Raw genomic sequence first — 27,054 nt, forward strand, 5'->3', positions numbered from 1 at the left:
AAATGAAGTGACTGAAAAGTGCTTGACCTGGCAGACACGACAGTGTGTGTATGTCATTAGCTAGCTAGTCTCGTTTAGCTAACTATGTTTGTCAGCTTGGTCTGTGCTACAACAGCTATCTCTTAAAAAGATATGTTATGTGAGATATGTTAGTCATGTTAGCTGAACAATAATCGAAAGAAAAATTGCTCACACTGTGAGAAGAAACGCAAACTGTGATAGTAAGAAGTTATTCGGTTACTTGGTTTATGTAACATCATTATGTTGGCACATGGCTAGTTAAAACTCTCAGTATTCAGCACAATGTCAGTGTTACTGGAAAAAAATATTTAAGACTGGAATTAATGTTGTACCGTATTTTCCGTTCGGTAAATTCAGTTAATTGAAACTAAAACATATAAAAGTCATTTTATTGTAGTCATGATCGTGTTCAATAAAAATGTCTGCTACGTGCAAATGTACACGCAGTGTAGTTTTTAAAAAGTCCAGTATTTCATCTGGCTTACGTGGGGTTTAGGCTTAGATGGGGTTTTGGATCAGATTCAGCTCCACCCCCTGGACTTTTTGTTCCGCAGGGCTAATGCCAGGATTATAGCATATAACCAGCTTTAGGGGCAAGTGGGGAAACAACTTGCTGTAAACTCCAGAAAATACGGTACTCCATTAACATCTATTAAAACATACCAGCTAATACTGCCAGCCACAAAATGAGCATAGTTCTACGCATTACACCAAGAAAAAATTTATTTGTAAACAATTAAATAGTGCAAATAATTAATTTTTTGACAAATATGCTAGTAAACTCGGTCCTATGTACTGTAATACGTCATTGGGAATTCGTATACTGTGTGATGACGGGGCTAGAGGTCGACAAACCCGATTAATTGGCACCAAAAACCGATTGCTAGAAGTGTTTTTTGATTCGTTTCGGACGTCTCTATTTTTATTTGTTATTTGGAGTGTTACTTTTTGGTTCAGTTCGGATGTATATCGCTACTTACTTTAATATTTATTAATAGTTCATATATATGAATATTTATACATATATATATTTTTTTTAAAGTACAGTAGATTTTCATGGTACAGTCAGTACTGTTTCTTTTTGTAATAAAGTTCAGTAATATTTTACTTTGAGTGTTATGTTTTCATTGAGTATCCATTTTAAAAACTAACCTTTGATTAATCAGTTATCGGAAGGTTAGTTATCGGTTGAATCCACTATCGGTCGACCTCTAGACTCAGCTTTTTAACATAAATCAGAAATCAGAACTATGCAAATAATAATAATAATAATAATAATAATAATAATAATGACTTAAATCTCCTGATGCAAAAGTAGATAAATACCTGATACAAAAATTACATCTGACTTTTTTCTTTTTGAAAATTGACTGAATATTTAACACAAACCTTACAATTTATTTAGGATTGTCCCTAAAGTCCCTTTAATAATCTCTCAACCTTATTACATTCAGAATATGTCCTACACAATCATAGCGATTTGTGAGGAAAAAAAAAATTCATTAGCGACCTAAAACTGATGAAATAGTATTATGCTGTAAAACACTCAAATATACAAAAATTCAGAAATTGTCCCACTGTTTGTCCTGGAATTTGGTCTTCTGTTGGAAATGGATCGTTCATGGGTCACGTCCTACCGCATGTGCTTTCAGAAGCAGCACTAGCAGATGCCACCTGTGTGTGTGTGTGTGTGTGTGTGTGTGTGTGTGTGTGTGTGTGTGTGTGTGTGTGTGTAAGCTCACACTCCACAGTCCGAGCTCCTGTCCAGTAGTTTGCGGTTGAGGATGAGGAGGGTGGAGAGGAAGGCCACGAACACGTGGAAGGTCAGCTGCCACACGTTCCTCAGGCCGAACAGGAAGCCGTTGCAGAGGACGATCGCGGTGAGGAGTGTTAAAGACTTGATCTTCTTCCGGGATGAGTGGAATAAATAAAGCTGGCACTGTGTGGTGTAGAGAGAACGAGCGTCTGAGTACAGAACGGTACTCAGCTGATTTGACCTTTAGCTTTTTTTTATATAGAAATCTAAAGCGAGTTACCTGGCAAACGCAGCACACGAAGGCCACAAAAAATGCCACGACGTTCCATAATCCGTCATAATCGTCCTGTAGGAAGCGGAAATCGTATTCAACATTTACGGAAATGTGCTCGTGTTTTTTTTTATTCTGACATTATGTGAAAATAAATAATATACCGTGTGTCCGCACTGCCGATAAAATCCAAGTGACAATATCTTGAATATAATCATTTATAAAGTATTTCCTTTAAGATTACAATAAAACAAATATAAGATTATTTAAACCTAGGCATTTTTCCTAATTTCAAGCTTTTTTATTGGTTCATTTTAAGCATTTATTTCTAGAAAGAAACAAACTCATCTTGCTTAATTTCAACGCTAGAAATTAGTTTAAATGATTTAAATATAATTATATTTATTTTTATCTTCTAACAGGAAATACAATATAAATTTGACTATATTCAAGATATGTTCACTTTCTGTCAAGACGTGATTATTTGCATTATTTGAGGTGTTTTTGTACTAAAGCGAAGAGGATAATGTCGCTAACATGTAACGTTATCTATCAGAATCTAGTATTTTCAATCATTTTGAAAAGTTTATCAGGTATAATATTTTACCTGGAAGGTGTACTCGATGAGGTGGACGCCCCGGATCAGATTGAGAGCAGCGCACATGATGTTGAGGATGAGCGACAGGATTCCAGGAGCGGACACCGGCTCCAGCCTCTGAGTCTGACCTGCGGTTTCATATCAAACACGATGTTCGATTTCGTTTCATTCACACTACAGCACTGCAGAATTCTCAATTCTGACTGCTGTCTATTCATTTTCAATAACAGAGCCCCTGACAGTTATTCCAGCTACAGGGTTGGTATTAACGTGCTTCTTGTTGTGATACGGTATCGTTTCTATAGTAACGCCTCGTTCAGAGGGACTTGTACAGCGTATGCGCCATATAGACAGTTTTTAAAAAGGTGTACAATTGTTCATATGCTGACGTTTCTGTTAGAAGATGTTTATTTAACGCTTATGGAAGGAGTCTCCAGTGTCAAAGCTTTGGAACAGTCAGAGGTAAAGCTGTAACTTTTTTTCTGCATCTTCGTGTCGAAAAACATGACAAGCTGCTTTTTTGTGTGTTATTAAATTCACCAGAGAGGGAAAAAAAGAGGCTGGTGAGAACAAGAACTTGGTTTGCAAATATTTAACAACATTATGTGTAACTATACACACAAAAAAATACATACACATTCTTTCTGTAATGAATAAAAATGGCTACGAAGGCTATCTTCGTATAACGTCATTATTCCTTACGCAACGTTGTTGGTTTAAATTAGAACACTGGAACAAACCCGACGAGGCCGTCTGCTCGGCGTGGCCGTTTGCGACTCCGTTACTGAGCTGTATCTCGTCCATGGTGAGGACCTGAGGAGGACTGAGGCTGAGCTCCTCCTCCACTGTGCTCAGAGTGACTCCGAGAGCAGGACCTCCACTCTGGTTATAGTGCTGCTGCAGCTTCTGAATCACGCTGTCTGAGCAAGAAAAAAAATAATTGTGCACTTTTACACAAATCTGAGCTACAGCGGGTTTAGGATGTACATCAGATACAGTGTACAACTAACAACAAGATATAAGGTAAGACTTGATCATGTGACATGTGACTGCGTTACGATTACATTTACAGTTTGAATCTACAAATGTAATTTTATGTTCAATAATGGTTGCATTATATGTTTTCATGGTTTACAATTCTGTAATAATGAAATTAAATCATTTTAAAAAACTGTTTCTTTAACCAGTGAACAGAACTGTTATTACCTTCTGTGAGAGTTATGAAAAAATCATATACTTTGCCCAAATAGGGGACTTTCAGATGGGACACATTTTATCTCGTGAGCACGCGCTGATCTTTCTGTACACTAACCGAAGTCCAGGAACGGGTACGGCCGACACGCCCGGGCCACCGCTGAGCTGTCGAAGCTGGCCATGAACTCCCAGCGAAGATCTTCCAGGAAGCTGAAGGCCACGGCAGCAGACACACTGCACATACACACACTCAGGTAGGCCACGCCGTCAGACGTGAAGAAGCTACGACACACACGCAGACATGGTTCATACAGAGATGACCACACGGTGTGATTCCAGCTTTTGAACCATTTAATGACAGAACATAAACAAAGCCAGATCCAAACGGACATCTTCGGGCTATCTATTTTACTTCTGTAATATTTCTACAGGTTTTTATGATGTTTTTTTTCGTGCCTCGTTTACTAAAAACTAAAGTGTATTTTACACTCACTAGATATGGAGCTCATGGCCCATGATGATCCCTCTCTCAGGAAGCGAGTTCAGCGATTTTGAAACGGTGCGGATCTGCTGCTTCCTCTCCTGCAGCTCTCTGCTGTGCTGGAAGTCGGTGGAGGCGGACAGAGGGAGTCCATCCCTGAGCCGAGCCACCAACACAAACACGATCAGTGACATGCTCGTTCACACACACCTGCTGCAAGACTCATCCTGATAAAGAGAGAGATAACGAGAAAAAAAATGACTATCACCAACCAATGACATCATCGTATACTTTTCTTAAAAAAAAAAAAAAAAAAGTCCTCTGTCCTGAAGACTTTCCTTTGGTGAAAAACTTTCTGAATTTTTTTTTTTTTTTTTTTACAAAGTGCTGATACTGGAGACTCCTTCCGTAAATGTTACACCAATGTCTCCTTAAAATAAACTTATTACACCATAGTGACCAGTATACATTTTTCCTTCCGCCCTACAAGCCTTTGTGATGAGGTGTCCCTATAGAAATTAATATAGACATTAATACAATAAATAAATTATATAAATAAATTAAAAAAAAAAAAAAACTACTGGACTACCCACTGCTGCTTTCTTCTGTTTAATCTATTCAACTCGTTCGCTCAAGGAAATATCGCGAGACTTATCGGGTATCTTGAAAATATTTAAAATATCGCGATATTTTACACAAAGTGCCACAAACATGAATAAAACAGCGTAAAACAGGGATACACTTTCAGTTCTGCAGCTAAAATATAAAACTAATTAACTTATATAAAAGGCAGTTTATGTAGACGTTGGAGAGAGTCTGTTAAGGTGAATATATGTTCAAATACTACTATATGTAGTTGTTTTGCTGTTCTTGAAGTGATTTCTGACTGTATATTTATAATTCACTCGTATTGTATTGTACCGATTTATTATTCATTTATTCATATCAATAAAACATATCAACCTGCATCTGTTACTTGGACAGATATCATTACAGCAGGTGCATAAATAAAGCTTACCGTCTCTTACCTTAGTTGTTCATTTAACTCCTTTTGCATGATGCTAATGAAACGCTGCAGAATGCTCTTTTGTTGTATGGGTTAGTTTAAAAAATGTTGAGTACAGAAAGATCTGTTAATCCGGTTTATTTGTTGTTATATAGTGTAACATGTCTGCTCTTTGACAACCGACAGCTTTTTGTATTTCTCTCTGCGTTGTGAGGAAACGTCAGAGAAACTTGAACAAACGTTCGCCGAATCCCAAATGGCTCGATGTTGAATATAAAGTGCACTACATAGGGCGCAGGTGCCATTACCCTACACTCTGTGTAGCGCGCTTAGGTAACACGAAGGCGTTTGGGATTCAACAGCAGATAACTTCCGCTGATGACGGAAGTTTATGTCCATTTTAAGATAAAAGTCGTTAAAGCGCGAGAACTATTTTTAATCACGACGTTAGACATTTTAAGTCACAAATCTCAAGATATATCAGACATATCAAGAAAAGCGTCATATTTTGTTTTGTTTTTTATTAACTTTGGTATTGGTCATTTAAGGCACAGCAGTGCATGTGAATAGGGTGTTTATCAATCAACATACAAAACATTATATATAAATCTAGATATATACACAAAACTCAATATCAAAATAAAACGTTATATGACAATATATCATAATAACACAAACTGACATCAGGAAACAAGCTTTTTGGGGATGTGTGACGACATTTTTGTGCAGAGTGGGCGGAGCTTACGATATAGGATTGATATATGAATGAAATAAAAAAATCATAATCGTTTTTTTAAATATTTTTATCACAGTTTAGGAGAAGGTATTTTATACAAGCAATTCTTTAAAAAAATTATTTCAACCCAAAATTGTCATTTCAACCTGTAATATCTTATCCTGAGAGACCTACAAACAGCATAATTAAATAAAAGGATTGATGCGTTTCACTTTATTTTTCATGAATTGTGCATTTTGTTTTTTGTTTTTTTAAATACAATTTGAGCTGAGTATGTTAAAACTGGTTTATTTGACAAACCATTAAATAAATTGTTTCCGGATTATTATTATTATATATAATTGTAGGAGTTGGGAAACAGCGTCCCCGTGTGGCAGCACAGCACAGCGCAGCTCTGCTCACGTCGTTCAAATCGCAGGTAAGAAAGTCGGAAGTGTTTTTGGTGTTCAATTATATTATAATTTTTTCTCTTACTACCGCTGCTTATAGGAGAATTGTGATTTGGTCAGAATTATCCAAAATAGCCTGTGTAAAAAGTAATTACGCCCGTCGCAGAATGTGAAATTTCCGTGGTAGCAAGCTATGCTAAAGGTTGCTAATCAAAGCGAAAGGAAACTATTTCACCTTAGTTAGCTCAGCTAACTTCTTAAATTATTTCTCATGCTAAATATGAATAAATGTAAGTATTTCTGTATATATTTACAAATAAAACCCTTTCATTATACCAAAATACCTTTTATTATTACCATGACTGTCTAACTAGCTAGCTGTTTGGTTAGCTAACTTCATGATAATCATAATGCCTTGTTGCTAGCTTAGCGAAATCAGTCGAGTTCCAGGACAAACTGAGATGTTCGAATTAAATACTCGACAGATGTGATTATCAGGGATCATATGTAGAAAATATCAGCGACATTTCTTATTAAAGCAAAAGGAAGAGAAACGAGGAGCTCATTAAATCGGGAAGCGCTGAATACGAGACTTCAGCAGCACCAGGAATGAGGATTAAATTGTTGTAACAAGTCCTAATGTTAGTTTCAGACTTTGTGTCTTATTAAAGTGACTGTTTAACGTCTTACAGTTTAAAAGTTGTTGTTTTTAATGTTAAATCAGTGAGTAAGATCCTAACACAATAACTTGATAACAGAAAATCAAGGTACCAAGGGTTACTTGGAAATCAGATGAAATCTTTTCTTTAGTTCAGTTCCTTCAGTTATTTATAGGAGCTCAGAGTCATCTGTTTAAAAAGATATATTTTTGTAAATAAAATGTTAGTTTTCAAATGAAAGGAATGAATATGTCGGTGCGATTATATTTTTGTCTACAACACCGATTTCAAACATTTAATTATACATACTCAGATCAAAAGCTTTTTAAGATCATGAGAAACATTTCAGTTGAGTGTCCCCAAACTTTTGACCGTTTTTGTGTGTTTTTATATATATATATGTGTATGTATATATAATGTGTGTGTGTATATATATATATATGTATATATATAAATATATGTATGTATGTATGTGTGTGTGTGTGTATATATATATATATATATATATATATATATATATATATATATATATATATATAAAAAATGTATATGTGTGCGTGTATATAACTTTGGTATTGGTCATTTAAAGCAGGGCAGTACATGTGGATATGATGTTTATAAATCAGATGTACAAATCTAGATATATAACAATATCAAAATAAAACGCGATATGACATAACAATATATCATAATAACACAAACTGACAGCAGGAAACGCGCTTTTTGGGGATGTGTGCCGACATTTTTGTGCAGAGTGGGCGGAGCTTACGATATAGGATTGATATACAAGTGGAAAAAAAATCGTAATAGTTTTTAAATATTTTTATTACAGTTTTGGAGAAGGTATTTTATACAAGCAGTTCATCAAACAAAAATTCAACACAAAATTGTCATTATAAATATAAATAATCGAATAGTTTCTGTTCTCTTTGTTGAAGCCGCTTGTTTCTGAGAAACCACAATGCGCACACTTTTCTGTCCTGAAGACTTTCCTGTGGTGGAAACTTTCCTCACTCCTTCCATAAAAGTAAAATTTTTTTCATCAGGATATCGATGATGGTTTTTCTTTGTTAAATAATGTCAGTTTATTATTAGTCATGGCTTATGTGGCACGTACAAGTCCCATGAACCTGTGATTTGAATTGCAGTTGGAACTTTGGTCAGAGCTGCTGTTGTGGAAGGGATAATCCATGGCTCGGTGTGCGTTACACGAGTTTAATGCACGACGAGGAGGGAAAGAACTACCGACGCGCACTAAGGAGAGGGCGGTTGCCTCGGCGGAGTGTGTTAAAATCATGGATTATCCTGCTTGTACCGTGGTCACTTGCCAGCGTTGACGATTAAAGCAGTCATTGATGTTTTTCAGCGCAGAATTGGACTGAAAAGTCAAAAAAAAAAATCTGTTAATTTTCGTTAGTTATTTTATATACTGGGTCGTTAGATCTAGAATTCCACCTGCTCTAAATCATACACAGATAAAGTAGTGTGATAAGATTACATTTATTTGAATGAATTATAGTAAATAGCTATAAGTGAGAGAAAGAGAGTGCATGTGAATTACGGCGTCTGTCTACTAATAATGAAGCCGTGAGTTGAACTCTGTTACTATGGTTACAGTTGTTTGTAGGCAGCGCATTAATTTAGAACGGTGATTAAACTGACCAGAAGCCCCTGTGGTGTATATACGATTTTAACGTGCGGTGCAGTAACACCTTCTGTCCAATCAGAATCGAGACTTCAACAGCGCTGTGCTGCAAGAGCTTATACCTCGCAAAATGATTACAAACCTGTACGTGTAGCGATGATGTTTTCAGCCAGCGACATAACAAATCAACCCACCTAGAGCGCAAAGAAACGATAACGCGTTAAACCATGCCGGGTCTCAAGGAGTGCGTTTCTGCCAACGGTCGCCATGACGACAACAAACATATAGGTAGTTGCTAGATTGTTCAAAAGTTTGCTACATCTAAAGAATTGAACAGATGAGTAAACGTGAAATCCCGTCGTGCGTGCAGGTCCCTGGTCTTCCCTGTGTGACGTTTCTGTCTGACGTTTGGTATTTACCCAGGCGGACTTCATGTCCTGTTCACCGCAGCAGCTGGTGAGCTGCAGAGATCCTATTCGGACAGAAACGAAAATCAGAAGAGCTGACGTGAAGGAAACACCTGTCATGTTATCTCTAATGATAGCTTTAGCATGTACAGAGACACACACACGCACGCACGCAGAGATCTGGATTGCCTGCATGCCTCATCGCTTTCTTCAGCTCAGCAATGAGCTTGTGTGAGTTTGCGGTTGTGTTATATATATGTGTATATGTATATGTGTGTGTGTGTGTGTGTGTGTGTGTGTGTGTGTGTGAGTTGAAGAATATATCCTCACTGAGAGATTTAGGACACGTTTAGTCGAGTCTGCCTCGAGAAGGCTGATCAAACTCCATTACGAAATATCGTTCAGATTCTTTTATAGGTACATGTTTGCTTGTTTTTTTGTTTTTTTTCCCCTTGAACGTTTGGAAAGCACGTTTTGGACAGACAGGCGTTGAGGATTTGCATTACACCTGTTTGCACAGGAAAACTTCCCTGTTCTCAGTCTTCCCGATTTCCATTGCAAACTGCAGCACGCCTCGTTTCGCTGGACGCTTTCAACTCCACGGAGGGAATTTAACCCCGTCACTCTGTGCTGTTTGTTGTTGTTGTCTTTTTCGCAGTAGACCGACGGCAGCCTGCTTCGTCCACGATGGGGCTGAAAGATCGTCCTCAGTGCTACTTTGATGTAGAAATCAACAGAGAGCCAGGTAAGACGTTAATCTGGTTTATTAACGTTGACGGAAGATTTTAAAAGCTGCAGAACTTTTTTAAGGTAATATTTAATGTACATAACAGGCTTTATTTCTTGATCTGGATACAAACCCATTTATTCGTCAACGGTTCAAGGGAGCGTTTAAAAATCTGTAATATTGAATTTAAATTTAAATATTGAATTAAAATTAACGTCACATCCTCCCGCACAGCTTTCAGACGGTCTGTGATTAGTAAATAATAAATAAAGATTTTGTGGCATCTCAGAACAGCATATTGTGACATCATTTATCATCATATTGATATTACAGCGTAATATTGCCTAGCTGTACTTGTATGCATGAATAAGTTGTCTGGGGTGTGTGTGTGTGTGTGTTTGTGTGTGTGTGTGTGAGAGAGAGAGAGAGAGAGAGAGAGGGAGGGAGGGAGAGAGAGAGAGAGAGAGAGAGAGAGAGAGAGAAACACACTATGTCCACATAAGTATTCTCTTTACCTAAAGACAATTGTGGTCGTTGTCAGTTCTTACACACACCCAGTGGGAAAAGGGATTTCGTGTTAGTTGATCCCTAGTAGTTAAAATGGTAAGTAAGCACCTTTTCCTGGCTTTTTTGGTTTGTTTAATCGAGAGATTAGCTCCGTAAGACACTTTTTTTTTTTTTTTTTTTTTTTTTTTTTTTTTTTGGTCTCCAGTTATGTTGCAGGTTTTTATTACAGAACTATTAATATACCTTTGAGCTCACCTGTGCTGAACCGTCAGACCACAGATGAGCTGAATTAACGTCTGCTTTCCACCACAGCCTGCTGATAATTATGTGCTTCATGTCATGAAGTTGGTGTGCATTTTAGCCCCTGTTGCTCTGATCTAATGGTCTAATAGGCAGTTTTGGAACAGTTATGTCCACTCGAATAATCGGTTTAATTAGCGGATTTGACGCTTGTGTGATTCATCTGATTGCAGGGATTTTCACGGGGCAGCTGTTAGTGGTTGTTTTAATCATTTTGTCACTTCTGGGAATTATAGCATTATAAGTATATGTTCTTTAAAGTGTTATTTGTAAGGAGTAAGACACTTAATCACTTAAAAAGTTGCTCAGCATGGAGCAAAACAACATTGTTGTATTCCCTTTGTAGTGAGCATATATAGTGAATGGGTATAAGTTAAATATAGTCCCCTCTGAAAGTATTGGAAGAACAAGGCCAATTCTTTTCTTTTTGCGATTCACTGAAGACATTCCTTGTGGGTTTGAGATCAAACGATCAATATGAGATGATAGATCAGAATGTCAGCTTTTGTTTCCCGATCTCAGATATGAAAGAAGATTAACCTGTACCAGAGTGATGGAAAGGCCAAAGTGTGGAGAAAGAAAGGATTTGAGCATGATCCAAAACATACAAGCTCATCAGTCAAGCATGGTGGGGGTAGTGTCATGGCTTGGGCTTGTAGGGCTGCTTCTGGAACGGGATCACTAATCTTTATTGATTACGGAGAAATGCATCCAAATTAATCAGGAGGAACTTGATCATGCGGCAAGACAGCGATCCAAAACACACTGCCATCTCAACAAAGGACTTCATCAGGAAGCAGTGGAAGGTTTTAGACCGGCCAAGTCGATCACCAGACCTTAACCCAATTGAGCAGCATTTCACCTCCTGAAGAGGAGACTGAAGGGAGGACTACCCTCTGAAACAAACAACAGAAAGAAGCTGCAGTACAAGCCTAGAAAAGCAACACAGTGTGTCAGGCTTGACGCAGTTTATTGCAAGGAAGGAATACGCAACCAAAGTGTTATTTGCATTAATTTACTTTAAGACCATCTGTTCTTATACTTTTGCTCGCTTAAAAACCGGATCATCTGCCGCCAAAGCTGCTTAACACGTTTAACAGTTGTTTAACACATTTAGATGCAAATATCAGGAAAATAAAGCTGAAATTCTGATCTATCGTCTCATGTTCATCTTTTCATCTCAAATCCAAACGTGTTCTTCAGCATATAGCAAAAACAAAAGAATTTGGCCTTGCCGTTCCAATACTTTCGGAGGACCGTATGTAAAATTGCAAGTACAGTTTTAATGGTGTTTGGTTTGGTTTTTTTGGGGGTACATTTTACATAATAAGTGCTAATCAACCATCTATAAGTAAGAATGAGTTTGGAGCAGATCGGCTGTAGTGGCGTTTACACCCTGGATCTTTTGTACGGATAAGTTAGGCTGTAAGTAATGAAGGATTTTTATGTGTTCAAACTGTGTGAAGATCTGTGATACATCTTCCTTTAACGGTCTCTCTTGTTACAGTTGGACGCATTGTCTTTCGACTGTTCTCCGATATTTGTCCCAAGACAAGCAAAAATTTCCTCTGTCTATGTACTGGTAAGTAAGCAATAGCTAGGCTGTCAGACATCAAGTGCTTTTATGTCTACATTTATAATAGTTGCTTAAAAAAACCCCATTCTTTTAAAATGACTTCTGTGAACAAGTCATTTGTTGATTCAGGCTTACACAGCAGGATACACAAACCGCAGGATTTTCCCTACGCTTCAACGTTCCAACAAAACCGATTTGCAAAGACTTTTGTTTATTTCTAGAGCAATGTTCTGATGTTACTGTTTAATTATTGTCTACTTATCAGGTCACAAACAGGAGTATGACCAGGTTAGTGTTTAGATAGAGTTAGTATGTGGGTGGGAATTCAGAATACAGCTGCAGATTCAATACATACACAGGTCATTTGTTTTCCTGGTAGAAGGGCAGGAATGTGACAGACTCGTGACCTAAAAATAGCGTCCGTATCTCTGCTGAGCTGATCCGAGACGTCCTGTTATGGATCTTGTGTGTTCAGGGTGCTTTAATAGATTTTACAGATGCAGTAATGCTCCTGGGTTGTAGTCTAGTATATGCTGTGGATAAATAGTTCAAAGAACGCAAACATGTGATCCTGGGTTTTTAGTAAAATTGTTTAGAGCTTCGGGTTTTTAATCTGAGCGCACTGTCGCTTTTTAAGAATGTCATTGTTTTGACTTCACAGGTGAAAAGGGCACTGGTAAAACCACAGGGAAAAAATTGTGCTATAAAGGTTCTGTCTTTCATCGAGTAGTTAAGAACTTCATGATTCAAGGGGGAGATTTCACTGAAGGTATGTTCTGTTATTCATATTTAAATGTGCTGCATAAGTATTCGCCCCCTTGAGCTTTACAACCATCAGTGCTCATTCTTACAGTGAAGCATGTGGTGGTAGCAGTATCTTAATAGTTGCCCTTGGCCTCTTAGTTGCTTCTCTGTCTAATCCTCTCTTTACACACACTTTTTTTTTTGTGGACAGCCTCCTCTAGACTCACCATTGTGTTATATTACTTTTCTTTTCATTTCTTTCTTTATTTCTTTTCTTAAATAACTGATTCGGTTTGGGATTGTTTTTCCAGAAATTTCTCTTGGACTTGATATTTATTTGTAAATAATTTTGAAACCTCTATTGATTTTCCCCCAATTTCTATTATTTTGTGCTATTTTGTGTAGATTCAAGACACATAATCCCTGTGAAGGGGTGAATACTTATGCAACGCTTTCTATCTGTATTTTTTTCATTCATACTCAGAGTGGATATTTATTTAACCACACTCATGTTTGATTCTGCGTTTTCAAATAAAGTCTTTTGTTTGCACAGGCAATGGAAGAGGAGGAGAGTCCATATACGGCGGATACTTTGAAGGTAAACAGCTCTAAAGCCTTATATACACTCTGTATTACTAATCATTTGACTTGTCATGAGTTTTTGTGTCTACTTCTTTATTGAAGTACTACAGTACCAAGAGGTTGCATGGGCAGTTCACGCATGGAAAATTTAGGCATTATTTATTATTTCTACTCTTATATAATTTTGTTGTCCATTTACAGAATTTTTTACCTTGTTTTTCTGTAATTGTTTGGGGGTTTTTTTTTTTCTGACTCAGCATGGAGGTTAGGGATATTTCTTTATTGAACAATCCAGAATCTACTTGCCTAAATATTTCAACGTATTCTTTTATTTATAGAGATTGTGGTCTTTTGCAAAATGAAAAGGTAAGAGATGTGCACAGTGCAGTAACACAAATCTAAACACTGTCCCCTCCTTGTCTGTATAATATGACCGAGTGTTTTAGTGTCTGCAATGTGCTCATGAACATCTGGGTCTTGAATTTGATTGGATTTCACTTGTTCGTTTTGCCTTCTCATTTCTGAACATAAGTACACCTCTATTACGAACAAATCTCCGTATACAGTACATTCTCCTACTTATTCCACCCTTCAAACAACATTGAAACATATCATGCAACTTGTTTTCATATTGTCTATATTGTTTGGGCAAAAAGAAGAAAAAAAAATCACTACACAAAATAAGCCACACCTCTCTGAATTGTTTCTTGTTGGGGAAATAATCTTGTTGGTTTATGGTTAAGGTACAAGGCATGTGTTTTCCATATATTTGACTTTCCCTTTAAAACAGCACTCCAGAGCTCAATTTTTGTCCTATTAAAGTGTTGCCATAGTTCATCTCTGTATTGTTTCCAGAGCTAAAACTTTTGCTACAGTCCTGAATTTAGTCCTTCATCATAAGATCATCTTTACAGTAAAACAATTATGTGTAGTGTTTCAAGCTGAAACATTATCTTTCACCTTAGAAGTAGATTTTTTATTATTTATTTATTTTTAGCATTTGTTTGGCTGATATTGCAGTGTTGTACCATGTACCGTCTCATCAGCAGGTCAAAACTTCTGGTTGAGCTTGCCTACCATTTTAAAAAAAAAACAAAAAACAAACAAAATCAGTTAATTACCATATTTCAATTGTGCTCGTATAAAATTCTGACACGTACAACACTTTTAATGCACACTATACTGCCACAAGTTTGTGGACACCTGACCATCACAATCATATGTGCTTTTTGGATTTAGTTATGAAGTATAATTATCTCCATTGTTCTGGGAAGGCTTTCCATTAGATTTTGGACATGAGCATTAGTGAGGTTAAGTACTGATTGTCAGGTGAGGAGGCCTGGGGTGTAGTCAGCATTCCAGTTCATCCCAAATGTGTTTAGTGGGGTTGAGGTCAGGACACTGTGCCCTCCATATCTTCATGGAGCTCACTTTGTGCAAAGGTACATTGTCATGCTGGAACAGGTTCGGGCCTTTGAAGGGAAATCGTAAAGCTGCAACATATAAAGACATTCTATACAATTGTGTGGTTCCAGCTTTGTGGCAACAGTTTGGTGAAGAACCACATATGGGTGTGATGATCAGGTGTCCACATACTTTTGGCCATATCGTGTATAAGTCACAGAAGCCGTATACAGACCTAACAACCTTTATGGATTTTGCGTAGGAACTCTGCATTTTAACATCAGAGTATGCTATCATGCCCGTGTCTGCCATTTTTTCCCCAATAAAATGGCAAATTTGGCCAATTTGCATGTGACTCTAGAATGATACACGGGTGTTTTGAAGTCTCTGATATTAACTGACTCCCTGGAAGCCCCGCCCCCTTTCCAGGATTGATTAGGAATCTCTTGTTTCCTGTTGATTTTCCTACTCGAAACATGCACTGATGTAGCTTGACTTTGTCAAGCAAAATGAAGAATGTTTTGAGTTTTTTAATCCCCTCCCAAACCATCACAGATGAGTTCTGTATAACCCCTTAAATACATGCACTACGGTTTCTGCCTCATGCAAGTGATTTGCAGAAGGACTACGTCAAACCACCCTGGCTCTAGCATTGTTGTTGTTCTGGGTTGGCACGCTGCTTTTAAAAAAAAAAAAAAAAAAAAAAAAAAAAAGGAAAGAAAAAGTTGACTTCATTTAAAATTTCAAGGCAATTTGCTGCACTGCTTTTTTTTTTTTAAAAAAGTTTATTCAAGTCAAGGTTAAAAATTGAGTTAAGTGAACTACTTTGGTTAAAAGTTGAGTAAAGTCCAAAAAAGCTGTGCAGCAAGTTGCCTTGAAATTTTAAGTTAAGTCAACTTTCCCTTTTTTCTTCTTCTTCTTTTTTTACAGTGCAGGTCTGCATATAGCGTCACATAAGTCTGGTAAACTATACGTCAGCCCAAGGACACGCTCACATTCATGCAGATAAAAATGCTCTAAACTGATCCTTAGCCAGTGATTGAAATGGGGACTGCAGTGGGAAAACTTTCTTTTTTCTTTTTTTTTTTTTTTTTTAAATCCCTTTCGTCACCATGCCATCTCATGAAACAGATGGCCAGCACTCAGTCTGTTCTCTGTTTCCATGTCTCTTTCCAACAGATGAGAACTTTATTCTCAAACACGACAGAGCCTTCCTCTTGTCGATGGCCAACCGAGGCAAGGACACTAACGGCTCCCAGTTTTTCATGTGAGTACGACTTATTCTGTTGGGGGGAGAGTGTGTGTGTGTGAGGTTCAAACATCATTCATATGAATGTGCATCACCAGGTTGTCTGCTTGCCATTTAACATCACTGGAAAACATTAAATGGCACTTTTTTTGTATGTATGAATTATTTAATACCCTCTGATTATGGAAAACTCCACATTTACTCTCGTTTACTGTCTTAAAGTATTTACATGTAATTAAATTACCATACCATTATCGCACACATGGTTTCATCCAACTAGGTTTCGTATTTCCACTTCTTTTTTTTTTTTTTTCCTTTTTTTTTTTTTTTTTTTTATAAATTAACATAACATGACAGCTTTAAGAAGCTGTTTGGAGTTTTCAGTTGGTTAGTTTCTCATTCCTGCTTTCCTCAAGCATCACTGTAGCCAAATATCCCGTCCTTCTGCCCTGCTTTTCTCCCCATCATTTATATTGGAGACACTGCATACGGTATTTATGTGTGATGCAGGTGCCTCAACACGCTCATCTCTTCTTTCCCTTCTCAGTGTACATGTAGAAATATATTACAAAAGAAAACTTGGACTCCTTTTTTGCCTACAAATGTATTACAATTTTTCTCTTGCCGTTTTTGTGTAAAATTTGCAGAAACTCTAGCATCCTGCTCTACCAAGGTAATGTGTCTCTCCAAGGCTGTGCTTCTCTCTCCTGACTATTTCTGATTGTTGTAGCTAGATTTTGCGACCTATTCATTTCTTTTAAACTGAGCTGTATTTAAGTTTGTGAACTGTACTGTATATTTGTGAGAGCTGGTCTTTTTAACCTTTTTTTATTTATTTATTTATTTTTTTTAAAGTAGCTCAGTATTTAAGAGACCTCTGATAGCAGTGATGGTATTAATCTAAGATTGAGATCACTGGCACTGATTATTACTGAGATGAATATGAACTTATCATATAGTATGTTGAAGGAGGCTTGGATAGACGTTTTTGTTTGCATACTGCTTCAACCAGTGTGCATTTATTTACAAATTACAACAGTTTTATACTCTGTGCTGATTGTGGATGTTTTTGAATAAAGATATTATAATGTCTGTTGTATGTGTGTGTGGATCCAGCTTTCCACTTGATTGACTGAACTTATGATTTTGCACGTTTAAATCGCCCTCCATTTTCTCTCTCTTTCTTTACATGTGTCTGCTGATCTGCTGTGGCTATTGTACTGTAATTGTACCTAAAACAGAACTACGAAGACAGCACCACATCTGGATGGGTACGTTTACATTCACTAATAGAATAGGCTTTGCATGACATGCCCTGTGATAACGTGTGGATCAGGATGTAGTCTGATATCTCACGGTAACTTTGATTCACATGTTTGAACACAGAGTTCACGTGGTCTTCGGGTTGGTCATCTCCGGGTTTGAAGTTATAAAGAAAATCGAGGGGCTGAAGACCGACACTGCCAGCAGACCCTACGCTGACGTCAGAGTGATTGACTGTGGACAGCTGATTACAAAATCTGCTAAAGATGGTAAACTTGTCCCTCAAACACAACGTACTAGTCCTTTGGGGGTTTTTTGGGGGGGGTGGGGGTTGCAGAGGGAAGAGGATTATGATTATTAGACAATTAATTAAGCCAGTATTTTAAATATTTGCTTGTGTCTGGGTTTCTTGCTGTTCTGTAGTACTTGAAGGTAGGAAGAGAAAAGCTTTCCATTCTGAAGAAGACTCCCAGAGTTCTTCAGAGTCACGGTACTCCTCCTTGGAGTCTGGAGAAGAATCGGAAGAACGGTATTCGCGCCGAAACAAGAAGACCTCCGCCAAGAGCAAGCATTCAAAGAGGAGAAGGAAAGAAGTCGAGAGGAAAGGGAGACGGCACGAGAAATCGGTTGGTGAATGGAGGTGAGTGTTCAGCTCTAGTGCTTTGTGCTAAGTAGAGGTAGACTGATTAATTGTCACAGATAACTGTCGTTATACGTACGAGAGCGGCCTCTAGAGGCAAAATAAAATCTATCACTGACCAATTTTGTTGCTTTATTTGAAGTGTTTTTTTTTGGTGGTTGTTTTTTATTATTTTTATTTATTTATTTATGTCCTTTTTTTTACTTGTTATTCAAGTGTTACTTTTTGGTTCAGTTCGGATGTATATCTTTCATTTACTTTAATATTTGTTAATTGTGTGTGTGTGTGTATATGTATGTGTGTATATGTATATATATGTGTATATATATGTATGTGTGTGTGTGTGTGTGTGTATATATATATATATATATATATATATATATATATATATATATATATATATATATATATATATATATAAATATATATAAATATATATATATATATATATATATATATATATATATATATATATATATATATATAAATAAAAGTGCACCTATTATGGTTTTTCAAATATTACCTTTCATGTAGTGTGTTATAGAGCTGTTTTGAATGTAAAAACGTCTGCAAAGTTTCAAAAATCAAAGAGCACAACAAACAGAGTTATTGACTCCCAAAAGAAGGAACCGATTCTGAACAGCTGAAACGAGTCATTTACTTCCTGTACTAACCTACGTAGGTTTATAACAAAAAAAAACCCACCTCTGGTCTTCATCGGCTGCTCGCAAACAGACGGAGCTGAAACTGGATATGGTACTGGGTGTTTCCTTTTCGACACGCGCTGACAGCGGTAGACCAATCACAGAGCCCTTGAGAGAGGTCACAACAGACTGGGACATCTGACCAATCAGAGCAGAGTATGCTCTCTGAAAGGAGGAGTTTAGAACGAATCCTTTGGAACAGATCATTTAATGAGTCGTTTGTGACACTTGGGGGGAAAAAATTTAATGCTGAAATTCAAATTATGTGCACATTAAAGTGTTTTTTGACCTTGGATGCATGTAAATCTATTGTATGAAATCTGTTGTATTAATATAAACATACACACACATTATGGCGTTTTCTTCCGTTTCATTTATGTTCAGTATGTAGTGTTTTTGTATCAGTGCTCAGTGGTGACTAATTCCTGCCTCTTCTGCAGCCCTTCTGGACGAGAGATGATGGAGGAAGAGGATGGACAGAAAGAACATAATGTAAAGAGAGAGAAGCCTATGGTGCGCCCAGAGGAGATCCCTCCTGTGCCAGAGAACCGCTTCCTTCTCCGCCGAGACATGCCAGCACAGGAAGAGATAACAAATGTGTACGTCTGTTCGGTATAATTTCAAACTCGCAGGAAGGTGATAAGTGAGCTGTGTACGTTGCTACATGATGAACAGGGCTGTTATGGTCTAGACTAAAAACTAATCATGGTGTTTAGTGAGCGTTTACATATGCAAGCAGTTGCTGAAAACGTACCAAAACGGAGGAGGAAAAAGGGATGCCCTTATATATGTTCATATGTTTATATATTCTTATTTAACATAAATGCTGACTGACTGTTATTTGAAAGTTTTGCTTTAATTTGTGCCACCTCGCACACTTCAAGCACAGTGTACTGGCTGTAATTTGGCGTTTTTCTGGCAGCGCATATTGTTTGTAAAATCTCAAAAGAATACTAGAATGAACTTTTTTTTTCCCCCCTGAGCCACTGTATACATAACTCATAAGAGAAGGAAATGTATTTTAAATGTATATTTAATTAGTGACACCTTAACATTCAGATTCTTAGATTCAAACTTTCTGTTTCTGTTGCTTTCACACCCTTTATACTGTTTTTCCCCTTGTCTCTTTTTAGCACTGTACAGGACACAACTAAAGTGGCAAATGACACCAAGCCAGCAGTCACAAAATCTGGTCGGAAACTCAAAGGCCGTGGCACGATGGTATGAACTCTCGCATAGAGCGTTTCTGTGTGGAACATACTTATACTGCAGTGAAAGAAACTAGGACTTATTGCGTTTCTACCCATATTTAGATACGTTCTTTCTCTTCTCTGTGCACATTTTCTGGAAACTATTAGATTTCATGTTCTACAAAAGCAAAAAACACATTTCCATTGACCCTAGTTATAGTAATTGAAGCCATTCCAGCTGTAGTGAGAGAATAAAGAACACAACTAGTATGATTCCTTACTGCAGAGATACCATACCCCTACTCGGTCGATATCCCGGTCTGAATCTGAGGAGGAAAGAGGGAGCAGTGAGACTCCGCCACACTGGAAAGAGGAAATGCTGAGAACTAAGACTTACCAGCCTCCCAGCGTAGAGAAATGGAGCAAAGGAGAAAGGTAAGGCCTTATCGTATAGAGAACTACTGCAAGATCAAGGAGAAAAAATGACTGCATATTTTCTTACTTAGCATCTAAAAGAGTTTATGGTAGCTATCGTTAGTTCTAACTGATTTTATTCAGATGGTAGGTAGTTACTTTTTCCAGTACGAGTTCATATGCAGGGATGGACAAGTCATAAATCCATTAGCAAGCCCACCAGGCAAAAGTGAGCTCCTTTGCCCAGATACCATATTGACTAGGCAATATGTGGTAGCTAATGTAATGTAGTAATAGCTGCATTAAACAAACAAGTATATGTTTGTATAAATTATTGGCCATTGGTTTTTCGCTAAGAAATGTGGTACATCGCACACAACAGATATTATTCAAGTCTGGCTAGCATCTTTATTTCCTCTCAGTATAGTTAACTTCAAGTTAATTGTGTATTTAAGTTGGACTTGTTCCGGGTACTGGGGCTTGTGATTTGCCCACCCCTGATATGACACACTTGAACTGTATAATGGAAGAATAGACACTGATGTAGAGACCACATTGAATGGTTTAACAGATGGGATGACAGAAGTGGCACCCCCTGGTCAAGGTCAAGGTCCCGAGAATACTCCTCAGAACAGGCCTCTGATAACTCTAGTCAGCATCACCATCACAGGAAAGAAAAGAAAAAAGCCAAATGTAAGAAGAAAGCAAAGAAGCGGAAACATTCAAAAAAGCATAAGAAGAACAAAGTCAGACAGGCCTCTCTTTCAGAGGGAGAGATGTCGGTGTCATCCGACAAAAGGTCAAAAGTCTCCAACCATCCTGAGAGGAGATCTTATTCACACTCTCGCTCCCCTTCTACGTCACGCCGCTCTCGTGGGTCATATAGATCAAGGTCAAACAGGAGACGATCGTCATCCCGTTCATCTAGAGACTCAAGATCTTACTCTAGGTCAAGAGACCGATCCTATTCCAGAAGTCGCTCTAGATCTGGGAGTAGGTTTAGGTCCTACTCAAGATCACGGTCGGGAACTCAGTCAGGACGGTCTATTACACGATCTAGGTCTGATTCCTGCTCCAGATCTAGATACAGGACAAGATCCAGAACCAGATCTAGGTCCAGGTACAAGTCTCAGTCTCCATATTACAGAAAAAGAAATGCATCAAAGCTTTCTGACAGCAGTACACAGAAGGTTAAGAATCCTGTACCCACCACTGTTCAAGCTGTAGAACCCAAAGCTCCTCCATCTGAATCTGCGGCGAATGTCCCAGTGCTGCCTTTAAGTGACAGCCCACCACCTTCTCGATGGAAACCAGGACAAAAGCCTTGGAAACCATCTTATGTTCGCATCCAAGAGATAAAGACAAAAAAAGACTCGCCCTCTCAGGCTCTCATGAGCCGACCCCCAGGTACGCCACTGGAGACTCTGTCGAAAGTTCAGTCTCAATTTGAGAAATCCACGTCTCATAAGGATCTCAGTAGTAGCAGCCAGTACAATGAAAAAACCAAGCAACCTGAAGGTCTCCTCCGAAAAGGTTCCTCCAGGAGTCGATCCTCCAATCATTCAAGAAGCAGAAGTCACTCTAGTTATCAGTCCCTGTCACCTGGTCAGTACAGCAGGTCGTCTTCATCATCCTCTTCTAGCAGGTCAGACTCTTATTATTCATATAGAAGAACGTCATCAGAAAGAATAGAGAAACACCATGGTTCTCACAGGAGGGAACATAAGAAGACCAAGAATGTGATGCATAGCCCTGTCAAAGAAGATGCATCTCCCCCCCATTCAGATTATGGAACTGATAGCACACAGGGTCCTATTCAGAGACACGTTATTTCAGGGGCACAGGAAGATGCACTTGATCCTGTGCCAGATTTTCATGTTAAGGCAGAAAAGAAACTTAAACCAAAAAATGCTTCCGTAGTGGCTGCCACCAACTGTAAATCTGGATCTGGATGGGACAGTGACAACGAACATTTGAGCAAGCTGGCTTCTGCTGATGAGAGTAAACCACCTCGAATTTCTGTTAAGGAGGAGAGCGGACTTTCTGAAAAGAACAAGATGAAGATTTGGGCTCATTGCTGGGACTCTGAAAGTGAGTCTGAAATGCCAGACTCAAACAATGTGGGTAGTCAAAATAAACCTTCATCGGAAAAGGAAGAGGGGGAAGCCAGTTCAGAATCTGAAAGTGAAGAACCTTCTGGGCTCTCCAACAAACCAGACCAGCTCTCCAAGGTTTTAGAGGAATTCAAAAACAATGAGGAACGTTCTGGGGATTATACGAAAACCGAAAAGCACAAAAGCAAGAAGGGTAAGCGTAAACACAAGCACAAGAGGAGAAACTCTGACAGGTCTGGCTCACAAAGAGTGAAAACAAAAACAAAAACATCGAAGAAGAAACACCAGAAACCAAAGGAGACATTTCACTGGCAGCCTCCACTCGAGTTTGGCGATGAAGGCGAGGAGGATGATTCACTTGCTCAGGGGAAAAATATTGACCCTGCACGGCAAGGTTCTAACGGTGAAGGACTTACAAAACTGGTAAAGAGGAGACAACTAAAATCTCAGTATGTTGAAAGCAAGATAAGTCATGATTCATCAAAAGAAAGCTGCTCGACCGCAGAGATCTCTAAAAGTGCCGATGAGTCTGCGAACTTGACAAAAAGCCAGCAATTAAAGCCAAATATTGAGGCAGCAAAAACTCTAGCACAAGACAAACCTCCACAGATTGCTTCAAGTCAGTCAAGTGTTAATGCGATACATGCTCAAGACCAAACAAAAGATCAAGACGATATGGAAATATGTACCCCAGAGCACAATGCAGACCCCAACACAGAACCACTTGACCCTTGTGTTTTTGACCTGCCAGCAATAAAAGATGTTGTTAATAATGGTAATCAACTTCTCCTACCTCAGACAGATCAAAAGACCTCAGGTTCAAGTCCTTCTGTTTTAACTCCTGCCAACCAAACTGGAGAAACCACACCTGGCAGCGTTGGGCTACCAGTCGATCCTAAATGGAAACCTTTAAAAGGTATGACTGTCGTACCAGCGGTCAGTGCAGTACCTCTAGCCATGAAAATGAACAGGCCACAAGAGCAAGGGGATGGCAAGACTCAGGGCCTCAAGATTGAGATCAAAAGCAAAAACAGGGTCCGACCAGGATCCCTGTTTGATGAGGTGCGGAAGACAGCTCGGCTAAACCAGCGTCCCAGAAATCAGGACAGTTCCAGTGAAGAGGGTTCACCCGCTGCCACAGGAGAGCCGGCTGGATCTCCGAAGCACTCGCGGAGCAAGTCGCGTTCGGTGTCAAGTTTCAGGCCCCGACATAGAGACCGGTCTCGGTCGTACACCCACTCCAGGAGCAGGTCCAGGAGCTCCAGCTATTCTTCCAGGTACATACATTATGTATGCCATATTAAACATAAACATTCACTACCATGAGTCGTTCGTGGAAAATAAGTTGTTGGGGTTTTTTTTTTTTTTTTCTATCTCTGGCCACAGGAGCTACAGTAGAAGTAGAAGCAGATGGAGATCCAGTAGAGAACGTTCCAGATCTCGAAGTAGTAGCTACCATAGCTATCGCAGGTGAGTGTGAAATGATGTTACTTAGGAAGTTTAACCTCAAATGCTTGTTTGTATTTCCAATCCCTGATGTTTATTATGTAGTAACAGCATAGTTAATGCAAAATGGTTGTGCTGACGTTGCCTTATAATGTTTCTGAGTTTAGGAGGCCATTATTTCGCACAGTTGAAGGACGTTTCAGTGAAATGACGCATTGTTCATTCACTGAATTCATTTTAGTCATGTGACATCACATCCAGGCAAAAATACGTGCACGTTATTTGATCCTGGTGTACAGAGAGAGCAGGCAACGTAGAAATTCTGTTGATGGATCCTGTTGTTATAGTCCCATTATGTTGACTGGCAGGACCTGAAATATTGTACGTGATGACTCATTATGCCTTGAAGAAATAAAGTATCATTTAGGAGGGGCTTTGATTCCTGCAGTTCAGTGAAAAACTGTTGGGCCTCACCTGTTGGTATGGACACCAGGTCTGGTATTTTCTGTTGGTTTTTTTGGCTTATCATGTTTGTTACATTATTTTTATTTTTTTTCAGTCATACATACAGTCGAAGTCGTTCCAGAAGTTGGTCCAGAGGACGCCGTAGGTCGAGGTTTGTAAAATAGGTTACATAATTTGTTCAGCAAGCAACATGTTATACGTTTTTGTTTCAATTGTAATATTCACAGTTGTTAGTAGTAGTGCTTATGGGACTGCATTTCCAGAAAGTTGTAGGAAGGTCTTTATTGTAAGAAAAGCTACTTACGATTTGAAAAATAGAATTTCAGCATTATATATTGATGTGTAATGACTTTTTGGTAAAGGTGGATTTACAGGCCGAGAGATTAAGATCAGTTCTGTAACAAAGGCAACAATAATGGGACAAACACTACAATACAAGAGTGGGATTATCCCAAATTTCATTTTAGAAGTAGGACTATGGTAAATAAAGTAATTCAGGAGATAGTCATTTCTCTAATCAGAATTTAGTTTTTAGTGTAAATAATCTGAAAATCATTTCAATTTGTGGGGTCTTTAAAAAAAAAAATTTCAGATCCTATACTTATGACAGCTACTCGAGCCGCAGCCGGAGTCATAGCAGAAGGCGGCGACACACACGGAGTGAAAGTTCTGATCACAGATCCAGGTGAGGGGGTTGAACGTAATTCATGCTTTGCTTCTTTTTTTGTAAGATTTTACATTTCTACTATAAGCTGATTTTGTTTATATATATATATATTTTTTTTCCCTCTCTTTCAGATCATATCGTTCCTATAGTCGCAGTTCATCAAGGCACGGAAGTCGTAGCAGTCGATACAGCTGAGACAACTTTTGGGAAATTTCCTGTAACTTTGTTGATGTTTTTTTTCATTGGTTACTGAAGCTAGACCAGAGCCACACTGATCTTCCTTTATTTTCCATAAAGATTGTTTCTCTGAAGTCAGGAAATATGAGAGACTTTGACCTGTACTTGTACATTCTGTGGAACTGATCAGTTATATACTGTTTAACTGTTGTTGTTGTTTTTTGTTAGTTTTTTTAACAAACTTTTTATTTTTCAATAATAAGACATACATGAATGTACAAGAGCTGTTTTATGCCGCCCTGTTTTGGTTTTGTATGTAATGTGTATTAAACTCTAACATGAGGATCATGCCAGTTCAGAATGTATGTTAACACATTCTCCATTGACGAGACCTCAGATCCAGTAAAAAATAAGTTTAGTACAATGTGAAGAATGTGTTTTGAATCTGTGTTTTTTTTGTTTTTTTTTTTTCTTTTTCTTTATTGTTTTCCAGAAATTTTACTGTAGGGGAAATCAGAATAGGTTCAGTCAGTCAGTGGGTTAAAAAAAAACACCCATCATTTATTATGTACGGAATAAAACATGGCGGTGTGTGTGTGTGTGCTGTTATAGGAAAATAATCAACTCTTACCAGTCCAATGTTGATTATTGTTCTATTTCATCATGTTCTGAAGTGTTTCAGTCTTCTACAACGGCAGTTTGCCAATTATTACAGTTTTTTTATTTATTAAACAATAAATCATACTTTATACTTGTTTATAGTTACAGTTACTGTTGTGGAAAGCCAGTGACACTAGTTAGTTCCTGTTTATCACTTATGTTATAGCAGCTATAAACAGTCATTCCCTCACCAGCCTATCTCAAAAAAATTACACTCGTCACGTTAATGAGAACCCTCGAACCGCAAACTCCTCCGTCCTGAAGCCTTTCTTGTGCCGGAAAACCTGAAGCTTTACAGTTTTACCTCGCACTGTTAGTCCTATACTGAAAACGTCATTATATCAGTGATTTCACACGTGTTTAAATGTTTCTTTGGAGCGTTCACTGTCCCTATGCATGCTATCAGTACATATTAAAATAAGTACATTAATATAAACCTCACAGATGAAACTACTGTCAGAGCTGCCCTTTTTATTGTTGCACAAAAAAAAAAAGTTTTGGGGTTTGTTTGTTTTTTTTAAAATCTGCTGTTTTTTTTTTATTTTTTATTTTTTTAAACCTTTTACAGATTTGTTGTCTGGTAAACAGAATGATGCGATTGCCCTCTGTAGGAAGCACACATACAATGCTCCATAAACTTTGTCCAAACTTACTGTTAAAAGACCGCTGCCTTTATGCTGTTTTGTAAATAGGACATAAGTAATCTCAGTACAACACTGCCATGAAATGCGGTTGGTTTAGGAAGCATCTGCAGCAGTGGAAACCAACAGTAGCAAAAATGTCCACAGGTTAAATAACAACATTTTTATTTATTCAGCACATAGCTCATCTTTCTTCAGCGTATCCTGCTCTCCCCTGGTATGCATCACTTTTACTTCTTACTGATACAATATTATACAGCAATAAACTAGTATCACTTCATTTCCTTGTTACATGTTCCTTGTCCAAACTGCACTTGAGCTGAGAATCTCTGGTTTATTATATATTTAACTGTCACTGATTTGCAAATCCTGGAAATGAGACTAGTTAGTATTTAGTATGTTGTACAAAGGGAGGAAAATG

At 38.1% G+C, this 27,054-nt stretch overlaps 2 protein-coding genes and 1 long non-coding RNA gene across 7 annotated transcripts; 2 read left to right on the forward strand and 1 right to left on the reverse strand.

The window, feature by feature from the left end:
- Positions 1-249: 249 nt before the first annotated feature.
- On the reverse strand, positions 250-4,515 carry sec22c (SEC22 homolog C, vesicle trafficking protein). Its single transcript, XM_053612076.1, has 6 exons — positions 4,334-4,515; positions 3,959-4,122; positions 3,387-3,566; positions 2,656-2,774; positions 2,058-2,123; positions 250-1,960 (listed from the first exon to the last, which is right to left on the reverse strand). Exons 1-6 carry the CDS (start codon positions 4,513-4,515, stop codon positions 1,760-1,762), a joined length of 912 nt encoding a protein of 303 aa, XP_053468051.1. The 3' UTR covers positions 250-1,759.
- On the forward strand, positions 3,561-4,468 carry LOC128599993 (uncharacterized). The gene is made up of 3 exons (XR_008384502.1): positions 3,561-3,669; positions 3,897-4,094; positions 4,337-4,468. It is a non-coding gene; the product is annotated as an uncharacterized LOC128599993 (long non-coding RNA).
- Positions 4,516-6,353: 1,838 nt separating the features above from the next.
- nktr (natural killer cell triggering receptor) lies at positions 6,354-25,917 on the forward strand. Of its 5 annotated transcripts, none has more exons than XM_053611518.1 (17): positions 6,354-6,481; positions 9,822-9,908; positions 12,205-12,279; positions 12,935-13,042; positions 13,571-13,615; positions 16,183-16,270; positions 17,494-17,523; positions 17,639-17,784; positions 17,939-18,155; positions 19,300-19,458; positions 19,993-20,080; positions 20,336-20,484; positions 21,035-23,854; positions 23,964-24,047; positions 24,583-24,639; positions 25,081-25,173; positions 25,287-25,917. In XM_053611518.1, exons 2-17 carry the CDS (start codon positions 9,851-9,853, stop codon positions 25,348-25,350), a joined length of 4,281 nt encoding a protein of 1,426 aa, XP_053467493.1. In that variant the 5' UTR covers positions 6,354-6,481; positions 9,822-9,850; the 3' UTR covers positions 25,351-25,917. The 5 variants fall into 5 exon arrangements, with proteins under 5 accessions (XP_053467493.1, XP_053467492.1, XP_053467494.1 ...); XM_053611517.1 differs by lacking the exon at positions 6,354-6,481 and adding an exon at positions 9,145-9,394; XM_053611519.1 differs by lacking the exons at positions 6,354-6,481; positions 9,822-9,908; positions 12,205-12,279; positions 12,935-13,042 and adding an exon at positions 13,938-13,965 and having other exon boundaries at positions 13,569-13,615.
- Positions 25,918-27,054: the final 1,137 nt, after the last annotated feature.

Source organism: Ictalurus furcatus, chromosome 23 (genome assembly GCF_023375685.1).
Source record: "Ictalurus furcatus strain D&B chromosome 23, Billie_1.0, whole genome shotgun sequence".
Taxonomy (NCBI): domain Eukaryota; kingdom Metazoa; phylum Chordata; class Actinopteri; order Siluriformes; family Ictaluridae; genus Ictalurus; species Ictalurus furcatus.

Bases quoted from the DNA above. Each gene is read 5' to 3' on its own strand.
- sec22c (XM_053612076.1), bottom strand. From the start codon at position 4,515: ATGTCACTGATCGTGTTTGTGTTGGTGGCTCGGCTCAGGGATGGACTC. The intron at 4,123-4,333 runs GTGAGTGTAAAA...TGTGTGTCGTAG, and splicing joins GGCCATGAGCTCCATATCTA to CTTCTTCACGTCTGACGGCG. The intron at 1,961-2,057 runs GTAACTCGCTTT...TACACCACACAG, and splicing joins TCGTGTGCTGCGTTTGCCAG to TGCCAGCTTTATTTATTCCA.
- nktr (XM_053611517.1), top strand. The intron at 20,081-20,335 runs GTATGAACTCTC...TCCTTACTGCAG, and splicing joins TCAAAGGCCGTGGCACGATG to AGATACCATACCCCTACTCG. The intron at 24,048-24,582 runs GTGAGTGTGAAA...ATTTTTTTTCAG, and splicing joins AGCTACCATAGCTATCGCAG to TCATACATACAGTCGAAGTC.